Source organism: Neophocaena asiaeorientalis, unplaced genomic scaffold, assembly GCF_003031525.2.
Source record: "Neophocaena asiaeorientalis asiaeorientalis breed wild unplaced genomic scaffold, Neophocaena_asiaeorientalis_V1.1 scaffold177, whole genome shotgun sequence".
In the NCBI taxonomy this organism is placed as follows: Eukaryota; Metazoa; Chordata; class Mammalia; order Artiodactyla; family Phocoenidae; genus Neophocaena; species Neophocaena asiaeorientalis.
Window position 1 is genome coordinate 17,300,317 of NW_020172779.1, and position 14,575 is coordinate 17,314,891.

The 14,575-nt window shown below is 45.4% G+C and overlaps 1 protein-coding gene across 3 annotated transcripts in view; it reads left to right on the forward strand.

The window, feature by feature from the left end:
* The window catches only part of KHDRBS3 (KH RNA binding domain containing, signal transduction associated 3), a 155,425-nt gene extending 141,383 nt beyond the window's left edge, over positions 1 to 14,042 (forward strand). For 2 of the 3 annotated variants that reach the window (XM_024741263.1, XM_024741262.1), the window contains 2 exons: positions 11,547 to 11,605; positions 13,416 to 13,685. In XM_024741263.1, the coding sequence (XP_024597031.1) occupies positions 11,547 to 11,605; positions 13,416 to 13,507 (151 nt within the window). In that variant the 3' untranslated portion in view covers positions 13,508 to 13,685. Of the gene's footprint in view, positions 1 to 11,546; positions 11,606 to 13,415 lie in introns of all 3 variants that reach the window. The other variant, XM_024741261.1, reaches the window with a different exon arrangement.
* The last annotated feature ends 533 nt before the right edge of the window (positions 14,043 to 14,575 follow it).

Consider the following 14,575-nt stretch of genomic DNA (forward strand, 5'->3'; position numbering starts at 1 on the left):
TTTTTCCTTTGGTGCAAAATGACAAGATGGTTCTAAAATATGTGGAACTTCAGAGGACCTGGAATAGCCAAAACAACCTTGATGACGAAGAACAAATTTGGAATACTATACTGACTTCCAGATTTATAAAACCACAGGAATCAACACGCTGTGGTACTATGAAAGGATAGATCACAGGTCAGTGAATATCCACAAATGGACTCACACTTAATTGCTTTCAAGGGCTCCAGAGCAATTCAGTGGGTGAAGAATTGTCTCTTCAATAAGTAATGCTGTAACAATTAGCTGTATGTGTAGGTGAGGTTAGCTTTGATTGCCCCCCGCCAAATACACGCACCACCCTCACACGATTTAGGTGGTTCATGACTTCAGGTTAAAAGTTAAATTTATAAAGCTCCAAGAAGAGCATATCAAAAAAGACACAAATCACAGAAGAAAAAAATTTACAAATTTAACTTCATCAAAAGTTAAAACATCTCAAAAAAAAAAAAGTTAAAACATCGTGTAATCAGAGGACATCATGAAAAAATATAGATAAGCCACAACCAGGGAAAACATATTTGCAACACACACATATCTGACAAATGATTTTTATGTAAACTATATAAAGAAACTGTACAGCTCAATAAGAAACGCATAAAAGTGTATATATTCAAATGGCCAAGAAGAATATGCAGAAGTGCTCAAAATTACTGGTCACCAAGGAAGCGCAAATGCAAGTTGAAACCTCATCCGGACACGCTGCCCTCCCACTAGAATGGCTGAAACGAAATTGTCGACAGCACCAAACGTTGGCATAGTTACAGGGCAACTAGAACGCTCATCCGTGCGTGAAATGCCGCAACTGTGGAAAATTTGGTAGTTTCTCTAAAAAAGTTAAACGTATATCTACCCTGTAAACCAGTAATTCCACTCCTAATAATTTTATCCTGGAGAAGTGAGACTGTGAATCCAGGAAAAGCTTTCTGTAACAGTGTTCAGCGTAGCTTTATGTGTAACCGCCCAAAGCTGGAAACAGCCCAGATGCCCTTCCACAGGGGAATGAGCTGTGATGTATTCATGTGAGGGAATGCCACTCAGCAATAAAAATGAATAAAGTCGTGGTCGCTGCGGTAACATAGATGAAACCATAAGAAAACTTTTAAAACATACTTCCTACAAGGCCTTCCATGTGAGTGAGTTATCGTTTCGTAGTTACCCCCGTAACTGTCGCTAATAGTACATGAACGTTTTAGTAGGCGAAACAGGAGGAGAAGGGAACAAACAACGTCGAACGGTCCTATGAAGGGAACTGACTTGGTATGTGCTGGTACTAGCTAGTCCCTCGCGCAGGCCATAGCCTCAGTCTGGGTTGCCTGAGGAGGGTGAGCCTGATACCAGGCTCAAGAGTTTCCTAAGCCAGTTTGTCCTTACAGACCAGGGTGCTCTCCGTACCCTCCACCACCATGGGGCCCCACCCAACGCCCCCTTAACTCGTGGAGCGCCAGTAGTCTGCTTGCAGTCTGCCCCGTCTCCACTTGGAGCCATTTCCTGTCATTTCTTCATACTGTAGCCAGAATGATTTTTTCCCCCAAATGTGTTATGATTCTATGCTGTCATAATACCATAATACCCTTCATAACTGCGATTTTATATTGAAGTAATTCTCTGATCAATGTCTGTCTTCTTTAAATTTCTTTACTGTCATAACCCTCGGTTCCTATCCCAGGGCTTGAAACATAGAAAAAGCTTAATAAATATTTGTTGAATAAATATGGGGAGGTAGAATTTTACTTCACATCAGTAATTTTAAGACAAAGTAGGTGTTCCTATCTGAATTTCCTAGTGTTGAATTGGAATTTATATACAGTTGCTATAGGTAGTATAGTTTAAATCGTTTTATTTCTGCTTATTTGAAGAGTGAGACTGAATCATTTGATATGCAAACTGATGCAAGTTACTGTGCCACCGCGGTCTCCAGAAGCACTGAGACAAGGGTGCTGACCGTCCCCTACAAAGTCACATGGGTTCCTTCCACACTCATATATGTATTTCACGTACATAAATAGTGTAGATCACAGTCAAATATCCTTAAAGAGTAATAGACAATGGCTTTGAAATCTAACTATTCAAAATCTAGCTAACCGATCGATCGGAAATCTCCCAGAAAGGATACCTCAATATAGCAGGTGGAGAAGTTGACTGAAAAAACAAATTCAAGATGCCACAAATAAATCTCATTAACAAATGATCCCATGAAATACTGTAAACTGCTCATGAAGTGTTGATGGGCTGTTTTCAAATGCTCTTCAAAGAGCCAAAGAATCCAGTATTGAAAGCTGACACGCCTTGGCACTCAGTGTCGTTGGACTAAGAATCCAGTATTGAAAGCTGACATGCCTTGGCACCCCGTGTAGTTGGACTTGGGTACGGACAGAGAGAAGTACCAATAAATAGGCCAGTGAACCCAATGTCCATTTTGTTCTCTGTCCAAAAATCTTTTTATGTTTTTTAAACTTGTAGGTACATATTTCATTGGGTAGAGATTAAATCTCAGCAGCCTTCCCAGCCTCCTTCTGAATGGTGACTCATCCCTGACCCCCTTCGCACTCTCAAGACTTGCCCGGCAGTCTGTGGTGGCAGTCACGTTCTGTCACGTTCCAATTTGCAGTTTTGATACTCCATGCAAAGAATTCTCAATAAAATTTCTTGGGATGTCTAGTGATGATATATGTTACTGGGAAATTTTTAAATTATCTTTTTGCCAGAAAAGTGTTATAAAAAATAAGTCTGTTCCTTTCTGGTTTTTTCATAAGAAATTTTAGTTCTAAATGTTGGTGTTTCAGAGAAATTAAATCATTGTTGAAAGTAACAGCTATAGTAGAGATACTGAAGCTTGACTCAAAGACAGGTCTAACCTTGAATCGCAGCTCGGTCATTTAGCGTGTGACCTGGAGCCAGCCACCAGTGAACCCAGTGGATCCTTGTGTTTAATTAATAAAGTGAGTGGACGAAATAGCACTTACTTTCCTGAAAGTTAAAATTATGAAATTGCAGAGAACTGTGCAAATAGAAGGAAATTATTAGTTCCTGTTGGTATTTTTGTTAGACTTGTATCCCTGAAGGTGCATTCCTCACTCTAGCAAATAAGCAGAAATAGATTGTATAACATCCAAATAAGACTGTGGGACAAATATTACTCATTTAGAAAGAACCTCTACTTCAATAATATTGGTAACGGCTGTCCGTGAATAAGAGCTTAATATACGTATGTAACACGTTATCTTATTTAAACCTCACAACAATCTCATGAAAGATTTATTTTTAAACCTGTTTTACCGATGAGAAAACTGAGTTCACGCTGCCCAAGCTTAACACACAGAGGTCCATGCTGGAGCCTAGAGTCTGACGATGTGTCTGCCTGACTCCAGAGCCTGCTTCTTAACTATTAATTCTATATCGTCTTCCAAAATTATTATAATAAGACAAGAAACTGCTGGAAAGTGAAGATGAGTGTACAGAGTAAATTGAGCATTGCACACACATCACATCACAGCCTCGGTACGTGTCGCTGTGAAACACACACCCTGAGCATCACTGAGGCCTCTTTGCGTGTGTGCCTGCCTCAGGTGTGCGGGAAGGAGAAAAAGACACAGAGTGAGTGAACTGAAGAGACTCGTGTAGACAAAACTCTTTTCCTTTTACTCTTTCATTTTGCTTGGAATATAATCAAAATTCATAGTTTTTAAAAATTGTATAGAACCGTCTGCAACACCTAAGCACCTTTTGATAGAAATAGCACGACAGAGTGTTCCAGCTAGAGAAGAGCAGCTTCCAGAGTGCTGTTCAAGTCAGCGCAACTCGATATCTCTGCAGCAAAAAAATACAGATACTCAACATCCCTCATTTCAGAATTCTTGCACCACCTTTTAGGACTGGGATAAGCTCTGAATTAACCATAAATTCAAACGAATTAGAGGTTTTTGTCTCTCGTGCAAGAATGTTAGCAGCTGCAGACTAATGGGGAACTCTTTGTGGTTACTAAGGACCCAGGCCTCTCCCTCTGTTTTCACTATGCTCACCCTTGCCTTGTGTCCTTAGGCTCACCTCGGTCTCAGGGTGGCTGTCACGGCCCCAGCCACGAGGCTGGGGTTCAGGCAGGAAGAAAGAGGAAGAGGAAGCCATACTTCCTGGGCGGGTCAGCCTTCTGTTAGGGAGTTTCCTGGAAGCTTCACTTCCTGAAGCTCACTCCTGTCTCGTTGGTGGCCTCATCTGCAGAAATGGGCGAGAAACGGGGTTTTGTGGATTGATATGTTATCACTAGCACTTCACCCTCAGTCTTACAAGGAGTCTTTTGGTAAGAAAGAAAGGGAAAGTGCTCACTAAAGAGGCAACAACTGCACATTGATCCTTCCCTTTTAACATATATGTTAGCTTTCTTCTTCTAGATTTGTTTTCCTTTGTCTGAAATATAATGTACGTACAGCAAAGAGCATAAATTCACACTTACCTGAAGCACGTACGTAGCTGAGTGAATGTTTCCAGAGTCACGCACGTCACCAAGAAAGCGATTCCAGCGAGTGTAGGGATGGGTAGTTAAGTTAGACAGACAGTGGCGAGTGTAGTGATTGGTAGTTAAGTTAGACAGTGGTGAAAGTCACCTGGGGGAGTGGGAGAAACTAGCCTCGCATCCTGACTCCCCGGCACTGTGGCCAGTCGCTGCTTTCCCGTCCCCGAGGCAGACGGAGTGTTGTTCTGTTTGGGATGCTTTTCTCTTCCTTATTGTCTGGCTCTTCTCTTAGGTGGCAGTTTAGATCCCAAAGCAGGTTCAGGCACCCCACCCCTGAGTTCCTTCAGAACTCCGGGCTTCTCGGGGTCACAGTACTCCACTGGCCTATTTACGGCTGCCTGACTTGCACGCTAGACCAAACGTGTTTTATCACAAAGACCGGATCCTGTTCACTGCTGCAGCCCCCGTGCCCAGCACATGGTAGGTGTTCCAGAAATATCTGCTGAACGGATGTTGAAACGAGGAGATATCCGAACTTCATAAATCCCTGCCGAGAGCATCCTTCTCAAGAGAGTGTAAGAAGTGAGAGTTTTCTCTCTTAAATGGTGCGAAAATGTTGGTTTTAACCTAAATTTATAAAATAGAGATGATACCAGATTGCGAGTTTGTTTTAAACATGAGAGAATTTGTGTGGAGTACCTCGCACAATAGAAGGCTCCTACTAGGCTTTTGATAATATCTAATAGATACTATCTGATAGTGTCTATTATTAGTATTATGTCAGCTAGCTCTTGCTTGCATGCCTCTGCCCACCACCCGATGCTGGTAGTTGACGTAGGTCCTTTAAGTTAGGTTTGCCAGTCGCTGCCGAGGCACGTGCTTCAAACTGCTGTGTGATGTCTTCCTGAGTGGTCTCTCACAGGAGGTGGTACTCTCGAGCTCTGAGGAGAACAGAATACGAGAAAAGGATTCTGAGTGTCTCATGAGAGATTAAGGCTAAACATGGAACTTTCTGGCAGGCCGGTCCACGTGTGTTACTGTGACAGGTTATTCAGACTCTATTTCTGAAGTCTTTGAAAGCGCGAGGGAATCATTCTCTCAGATGGTTGAGACAGTTTGGCCTGAAGCCCGGAGGGTGGATCACATGACTTCTCAAGGCCGATTTCTCCCCTTTGATCAGGCAAGTACCAGTAAGTTCCTGCACTTTATAGTGAGGTCAGATTGAGAAGTTTTTCACGCTAGAGGTGGAAGATCCACCGTACCGCGTGTCTCTGATTCTCTGGCAGACGTACGTTAACGTTTAAAATCTCTTTATTTGACGAAGTAATTGTTCCATCTGAAATGAGGCTTTGCAAACTGAATTGCAACCCCAGGGTTAAGAGCAGTCACCGCCGTTTATTCTGTGCAGAGGAAGTGGCCAGCGGCGAGGGGCACTGTGTGCGAGCCCACTGAGTCACAGCTCACTGCCCGTCGCCCTGTCAGGGGAGGCGCCGCTGCACTCCCCACCTCCTGGGCAGCACACGCTTCATTCACTCGTACCTGTCACTGTTCTTCTTGAGCACCTTTCACGTTTCAGACGCCTGTAGCAGCGGCAACTCAAAAAGACTCAGCTGCCTGTCCAAGATCACACTACTTCCAAATGGAAGAACAGATTCAAAACTAAGTGAACCTTTAATCCGGGATCCGAGCTCTCTGTCCCTTTGCACGTGTTCCCTAAGGGATCGCATCCTGCCTCGTGGTTTGGAGTACCTTCTATATGGTGATGACTGCGGAGTCACGTGTCCGGTTCAGACCTCTCCCCTGACCTCTCCATTTCTCTTCCCAGCTGCCTCCCGGTGGCCTCCTCTGGGAGGTCTGGGAGGCCCGTCAAACCTGGCCTCTCCCAGGCCAGACTCCTGATGGCTTCCCACCCAGAGCGCTTTCTGCCTCAGTCTTCCCCATCTCAGGAAGTGGCAACATCGTTTCTCCCTGGAGCCATGGAAACGTCCAGTAACTTCCCATCTTACTCAGGATAAAGAAACCAAAGCCTTTCAGTGGCCTGCGTGACCCTACATGACTCACCCCTGCCTCCCCCTCATCCCCTCTGCTCCAGCTGCGCTGCCTTCCTGGTCCCAGATGGACCAAGAACGCGCCTCCCTAGGACCCTGGCACTTGGTAGTCCCCAGCCCAGGATGCAGTCCCTCAGGTGGCGTCTGCTGTGTGTGATCACCTGTATCACATCTACGGACCAGTCACATGACAGGCCTGAGAATTAACCATTGAATTTAGCAGCTTGGAGTTCATTGGTTACCTTGACAAGGGATGAAAATTTTAAGAACAGTAGTGGGGATGATTGCAGTGTATTGGAAAGCATGGTCAGCATAATCCTTTTGAGGGAGGGAGTGAGACTAGAGAGAGGAAATTGTAGTCAGAGTGGAATATACGAAATTGGAGCGAGGTGGGGGCAGACTGAAGTCATCAGTATGACAAGGTCTAGGATGTGACCTGGGAATTGGTGGCTAGAGGAGACTAGAGACAGGATCAGTGGACAAGAGTGGTCCAGGGACTCGAGAGACCAGCTTGTTTGAAGGGTTGTCTGCCTGCATATGGAAAGCACCAGGACTTAGGACAGCGATACTGTCGGGAGGTTCAGAGCTGGGTGTTTGTACGGCGGCGTGGAGCATCGTGGTTAGAAGTGGCAGTGGTGTGTCTGTAGGGCGGCGGTGGTCGCAAAGAGAATACTCACCCTTCCCGCGCTCCCAGTGGTATGTGGGCTGTGGGGCATAAAAGAAGAGGGCGGGGCTGCCAGGTAAGAGCTGTCATTAGAGGAGAAGCAAGTTTCCATTGAGGAAGAAGGTAAGAGAATGTCCAAAGAGGAGGCTGAGAATATGTAAGGTGTTTTGCCCACGACGAGCCATGAAGGAATTCCAGAGGGCACGGTCGGGATGGAGATGAGGACAGATGGGGGTGGGCAGAACTTTACAAGTACTGGAGATAAAGGGTAACTAGTGGCCTAGAGTTCCCTGAGCTGCACAAACACAAGAAGGGGCCTAATGAGATTAGTTCCAGCGACTTTAAACTAGAAATTCTGGAGAGGCTTGACGAGGTTGAAGGGATATGGGACAGATTCGTGTCAGGAGTTCCTTGTTAATCCCGTTCGTGGAGACAGGGTGATGTGGGAGCCCGGAGTCTCTGTCCTCCTCTTGAACGCCTGTCGATGGCCTGGGGAGACGTGGCCCTGGTGCCAGTGAGGGGAGCCCATTCTTGATCTGTTGAGGGAGGGGGCTTCCCTTGACCCCTTGTGATGGAGTTGCGGCGTGGTCAGCCTGACACATTAATAATATTGTAAGTGTTGCACACATAAATGAAGAAATTTTTAGAATTTTTCCCCTTTGCCATATGTTGGGTTTTTAGTTTATCCTTGGGAAATAGGACACGTCTTTGGTTAATAGACGTTTGAGGTGCGCGAGATGAAATGCTGCAAAAGCAGTTCGGATGGAACTGACAGGTACGAGAATTGGGGCTCAGCTGCTCCCAGCTTCTTGGTTTGACGACAGTCTTGAAATAAATAATCAGAAGCTGGGTGCAGTGTTAGCAAATGTCAGTTTAAAGTTTTCACTTTGTCAAAACTAAGACTGTCTTATCACCAAACCATTGCGGGACCAAATCATGCTACCTTTTATTCTCCTGTTCATTGGGAAACATTCTTCACCCCTGATTTTTTTATGCTGAACCACGTTAGAGCACTTCATGGATGGATTTCCGGTCGACACTGATGTTCATTCCTGCTCACTTCATTTAATAAAGAGGACTTAGTTTGGTCGGAAGGCAATTGTTTGATTCCTGTTTATAGGTCTCAGTACCTGTCACTGACGGTTCCAAGTCAAACAGTGGGGACCTGTCTCAGTAAAGAGAATCCTTTTCAGTTTTATGAAGAGGTCACTCTCATTGTTTCTGTGCCACGAAGAGAAAATTTTAAAGAGCATCGCAGCTTTATTTGTCTAAGGAGCCATTATGATGTAACTTCTGACCTTTGGAAAGAAGACTGAGGTTCACTTAATTTAGTGCTGAGTTTTCCAGAAGCAATAGCCAATTTATTTTCAACAGAATGAGAATTTATGTTGACTGCTTGTGTCCAGATGCTGTACATGAGCCACGGAGAACGTTAGGGCTGCTCTGCCCAGAGTCTGGGCAGTCCAGCGCAGGGGGATTCGGCAGGGGGAGGGGCACTCAGACTCAGCGGGAGGGTGGGCAGCTGCCCCAAGTCTGCCCAGCCCTGGGAGGCCCAGGTTTTAGACTCAGATGTCTTGACCCGTATTTGGCAATGACATTTTATCAAAAGTTTCGCTTCTAAATTTCTGTCCACAAGACGAGAAAAACCTTCTACTTTAATAGCGGTTCTCACATTGAAAGCTATTAAACCTTAAGAGGTAGGGATGCCGTATTTTTTTGCTGTTGCTTGTTTTTGCTGGATTTTTTTCCTTCTTGAATATGAAGGTCTCTCTGTTCCTTTTTCAGGTCTTCTTGAATATGAAGGTCTCTCTGTTCCTTTTCCTCTTTTCTTCTCGCCATAAATGTGTATAATACTTGGATGGAAAATTAGGACTACAGAAAGGGAGAGGAGGAATTTGAGACCAGAGAGAGAAGTAGGCAGTTAGAATTTGCCGTGATCGTATGGCATTGGGTTTCGCGTGGACCCTGACTTCTGTCTCCGAGCATGCAGAGGGATCACGTAAGCCCCAGGGGAGCGAATAGGACATTCTGGAAGAGTGGCAGAGCAGGTGGGAGTCAAGCAGGAACCACCGGATTAAGGGGGCCGGGCACGGCGAGCGCCGTCCGCCTCTAGCGTGGGTAGGTGCTCAGCACAGGGCAGAGGCGCGTCCTGAGCCTTGAGCACAGCTGCTGCCCCATGAGCTGTGTGACTCTGGGAGGGGGGGCACCCTCACTGAGCCTCGTCTGTAGAAGCACAGAGATTCCACGTAGACCCGTGGGCTCGTGCCTGTGGAGAAGCTGTCAGGACGGCAGGGGTCCAGCTCAGGAAAGTCCACTCCTCTCAGGCTCCCTTCCTTTCCCTGGGGTTCTCTAGGAGTGAGTGCCAGCTCTCAGCTGTCCTCGGAAAAATTGCAGATCGCCTCCTGGTCTGATAGGTCGGCCGTGGGAGGGACTGCTCTGTTCCTGGGCTCCAGTTAAAGCAGCCAGCGGGAGCCCCCAGCACACTCCAGGCCAGAAAGCTCACACCGTCACCGGCCTGGCGTAGTGTATTGATTAGCTTCTGAGGACGTGATGAAACCAGGATAACAAGAATCTGGCCTGTGTTTGCACATGGAGGAAGCGTTCTGTGCTGAGGAACATCCCAGCGCAGGCCTTTTATCAATGCTTATTCACCCTGCTTAACACGACTCCTTACAGACGCTCAGCTTGCGGCCCGCTTCCACCTCTGTGCCCGGCACGCCGCGCCCACCGCTCACCCCGTCTTCAGCCTCACCAGGGCTCTCAGAACATGCTCAGGCATCGCCGTCTTGTCCGGACGCAGCAGAGGGTGGAGGTGCCCCTTCCTCTGTACCCAGGCACTCAGTTCCTGGAGAGCGAGGGCCCGTGGGGGCCAGGAGAGGGGTGAGACACGGAGGAAGGGCTGTGATGGGGACACACCCAACCCTGGGAGGTGGCAGTGTGCTCTGAGGAAGCGGCAGTTAGGCTAAAGAGTGGGTGGGAGGCGCTTGGAAGGAGAGGGAAGGGGAACATTTCTGGCAGAAGGAGGCGCCATCCCCACAGGCTTCAGGCAGAGGGGCACGCAGCTCTCCACCTCGGGCCCTTTCCCTCATAGGACCTGCCTCCTTGGGCTGTAGTCAGTGGAGTTGATGATTAGCCTCTGGTGATATTTACCTGAGAAACCAAAGGTGGGAGGAGAGGACCAGGTGTGGGTCTCGCCGGTTGTGTCGCCTGTATGTTCCCTGTGAGATTTTAGGCTGGCCTCCCAGCTGTTGTGATCTGCAGTATCCTTGCCCGTAAGATGGGCACGGCAGCCCTGCTTTCTTACCTCAGGAGCTGAGGTGACGGCTGCTCGGAGCTGGTGCAAGGCGACACCCACAGCATGGATTTTGTTACGCACTCCGTGGCTTCCTGGGTGTTGCTGAGCTGAGCTGGATCATTTTCCATTTTGATTAGAATTTCTTACTTGATTGCATCAAGTTGGAATAATGAGAATGTTTATTTCCAGGACAATCGAAGATAACAAATTCAGGATGATTGTTTCCCTACAAAATTAAGAAGAGTGGGAAAGGGGAGAGCAGGAGAGAGTGCGTGAAAGCCCTCCTCCGATACTCAGAATAGCATTAGAAACTGGATCATACCCGCCGTGGTCGAGTCATCCAGATTTTCCACAGATTCGTTCCCGTAAAAGGTTATGCCTAATTCACATCCTTCGTGTGTGTGTGTGTGTGTAGCCTGTTTTGCATCATCTACAGAATGGCCGTGGTGCCAGACCCCCTCCCTCCCGGTGTCTCAGGGATGTTGCGGCCTTGGAATACAGCTGTGCCTGTGCTTTGGAAAGATTCCTGGCCTCTGTCCTCACAGACTTGGCCAGGGCTGGTGACTGGACCGCAGGGGCCTTTCCCACCCCTGTCACACACAGTCCTCCTGCTGGGCAGCCACTCCCGATGGTAACGGGATGGTGCTGGGCAAGTAAAACGTTTCATCCCGTAATGTTGTTACTTTATTGTAAAGTGAACTGCCCACGGGTCACACAGCATCGAGTTGTCTGGTCCGTAGGTTTGTGCCTTCCGTGAACTTTGCATCAGTTGGAAAGAAGCCGTGGCTGTCCTTCCTCCCGTCCCTCACACGAGCCCAGCCCAGGTTCCGGGTGCACAGGCTGTGATTGTCCACCGCACATGCGTCTCCTCTCAGGCCACAGGCCTCTGTCTTCTCTGTGGGAATTCCTTTCAGTGTTTATCCCTGCCCTTTATTAGTTATCTTTAAGTTTTAGAATTCTTCCTCGAGTATGATTTAAACTCACAGGCAAGTCCGTTTGTCCTAACGGTGTTTTCGTCTTTCTCTGCTTGTTTCGTTCTGTTCGATGCAGTGGTGCCGATTACTATGATTATGGACACGGACTCAGTGAAGAGACTTATGATTCCTACGGTGAGTAAATGGCCAGAGTGGAGCCGTAAATAGAAAAGGTCATAGAAACAGCTTGAGGATCTTAACTCAGGGGAAATCTCATACAGACCAAAACTGAGACAGCAGCTCCCTCTCGGTTCATCTGTGCTTATCTAGCTATCTTCAGAAGCTCCTTAAGGTTTAAATTTAATTTTTAAAGAGGACTAAAGACTTGCAGAAGATTACAGGAATTCAGATTCTAAACTTAGATTTTCTGTTTGGGATGATTGCCATGTGCTGATTTTCTCACTATTGAACAGTGTGCCAAAGTGCAGACACTTGATAGAATGGATCTCTTTGAAGTGTCTTTGCTTCTTGACGGTAAAGAAAATGAAGCAATTGAGACTACAGCCCTACTACAGTGATTCCACCACCCCATCTTTGTATTTTAATTTATTCGCAATCTCAAATCCTCTAAAAACGTTACGGTGAGAATCATTCAGTAAAGGTTACGGAAGCACTGAGCCGGGAAGGACATGCACGGCTCTCTCAGGCTTACAGGGAGACATCGAAACCCCACTCATTTCAGTGGGAGCTGGCTGAGATGCCGGGGAACCCATGTCCAGAGTCTCAACATGCAGAAGGACGACAGGTTTAATTAAAAGAATTGGCGGCAGCAACTTAACCATACCAGGAAGCTCCTTTGCCACGGGGCAGAGGTCAGAGAATGTGAAGCTTCAGTCAGTTGCAAAGCTCTGATGAATGCTTCGTGCCCAGTGCAAGTGAATCAGGATTCCCGCTAAATGGATGTTATGACATTCCTCCGAACATAACTGAAAAACCATTTGCCCGTGTTCCCTTTGAAGTGCATTTTGTTGTATCACCTGCCCCAAGCCTTGATGAGCGCACCTTGGTTTTTCTGTTGTTGTTGTTATTCGTAACAGACGCTTAAGAGAAATACCTTGGCTTGCTGAATGCTGTCTACTTAAACTGATGCAAGTTAGCTTGAGGGAATGACGTTGATTGCATGTTTGTATCAACTAAGAGGTCATTTTCAGCGTTTTTTCCTTCACAGCTTTTTTAAATTGGTCTCCATGGAGGCATGGCTTTTAAATCGCTGTGTGTTGCAGCATGGATGTTAACTGCTTGTTGTCAGAGACCCGCAGATCACGCTCACTGACGGCCCAGAGATAGGGGGTGATTGAATGTCCCTCTGTTACAAATAACATCGTTCGGTATGGATTTAGTATTAGGATGAAAGCAATTTGACATTATGTCATTGAGATTATTTCATATCCAGGAAGTATTTTTGAGGCATAACTCTCCACCCAATACAACCTTCCTTGACTCTTTGAAGGACGTGTGGAGAACGAGGCATCATTTCCCCCTCCCAAGCTGCCTGTTTCTATTTTGCGCTCCTTTTGCCTTCACAAATTTTTATCTGTGTTTTCTTTGTTTTTGAAAAAGAAATCCAAGTGACCCTTTTCCCATTCTCTTTCCCATCCATAGATGTCTTCACGTTTAGCAAGAGGCAGTTCAATTTGCTGCTTGAGTTTGCATTTGTTAAATGAGTGGCCGAAAGGAAGTTCCTGCAGAGTTGGTTGCCATTTAAGATACAAAAATTATTTGTCTTCCCAGGCTGGTAGGTTTTGCTAGTGAGAGGACCATTTTCCATTGTGTTCGTAATTTTTTTTTTTTTTAAAGCGAAATCCCTTGGGTTTTTTTAGGACCTCGGGGGATACATACCTTCAATATGGCATCTACTGCTGGTTCAGGGCTAAGTTAGATTCTGAAAAATGAAGACAGTGGGATCCCTGGCAATGGTCTAACTGTGTGATCTGACTGACTTTAGGGCAAGAGGAGTGGACAAACTCAAGACACAAGGCACCCTCGGCGAGGACAGCAAAGGGCGTCTACAGAGACCAGCCATACAGCAGATACTGATTGTACTGTCTGATGTTGTGACATAGCCAGTCTCCACCAGTCCTGTATACTGTTCAAAGTAATTGTTTTCTATGAACAATCCCTTTTTAAATAAATCAAAATGCTTAACATCTGAATGGATGGAATTTAAAATTACTTTGTTGAAACATCAACCTGGGCAGAAAAAAAAAAAAAAAAAGACATGTAAAATTTTGTTATTTCCAGTCTGTATATGAAAAAATAGGTCATCAAAAGGAAAAAAAATAACTTTGATTAACTAGTGTTAAACAAAAAAGATAGGTTTACTAAATATGTTAATCCATCCTTTTAACATAAGCCTCACCTTTCATTTTAAAGGTTTCCATAGAAATTTAGTTATTTTATCTTTCAGCCATATGCTAGTTTTTTTTTTTTTCTCTTGCCAACATGCGTAAAAAGGGAAGCCAATTACAAGTGCAAATAATGTGGTATTCTTTTGTAACTCAAGTCTTGAAATGTTCTGTAGTGTTAAGCAAAGTCTCCTCTTGCTTGATACTAAATAAACTTTTGAAAGAAATTTTGTGTGTGTGAGCTAACAATTTCATGTCTCTCTTATTTAAAAAGGCCTTCATAAATAGTTGTAAACAGGGAAAGGATTCATTTAACAACGCTTGTCAAAAAAGGGTCACACTAAACATTGTACAACTTATTTAAAACATGGTAGAAAATTAAATGTACCATTATATACTCACCGTAGATTTAAATGCTGTTTAAAGAGTCCAAATGGTATCAAGCTGCTTGAGTGGCACGTTAAAAACTACGCAAAACCAAATCTTGTTTAAAAACTGCTTTTAAAATAACTACTGATTTTCTGAAAAAGATGTGATCAGTTTTCATCTTGTTGAGCGTTTTTTCACTAGTGCAACTTTGGATTTTTTATGAGAATTTTGGTACCTTAATGAACACCTCGCTCCATGCTGGAAGCAATAAGCACAAAGCTTTTAAAGACATTCTGACTTGACTAATTGAGGTCGCACTCGCCAAGGCTGAGGATGTGTAACCCTTAAACGGTCTTCATTTTCAAAGGTAAATAAATCAAATAAGATTTTA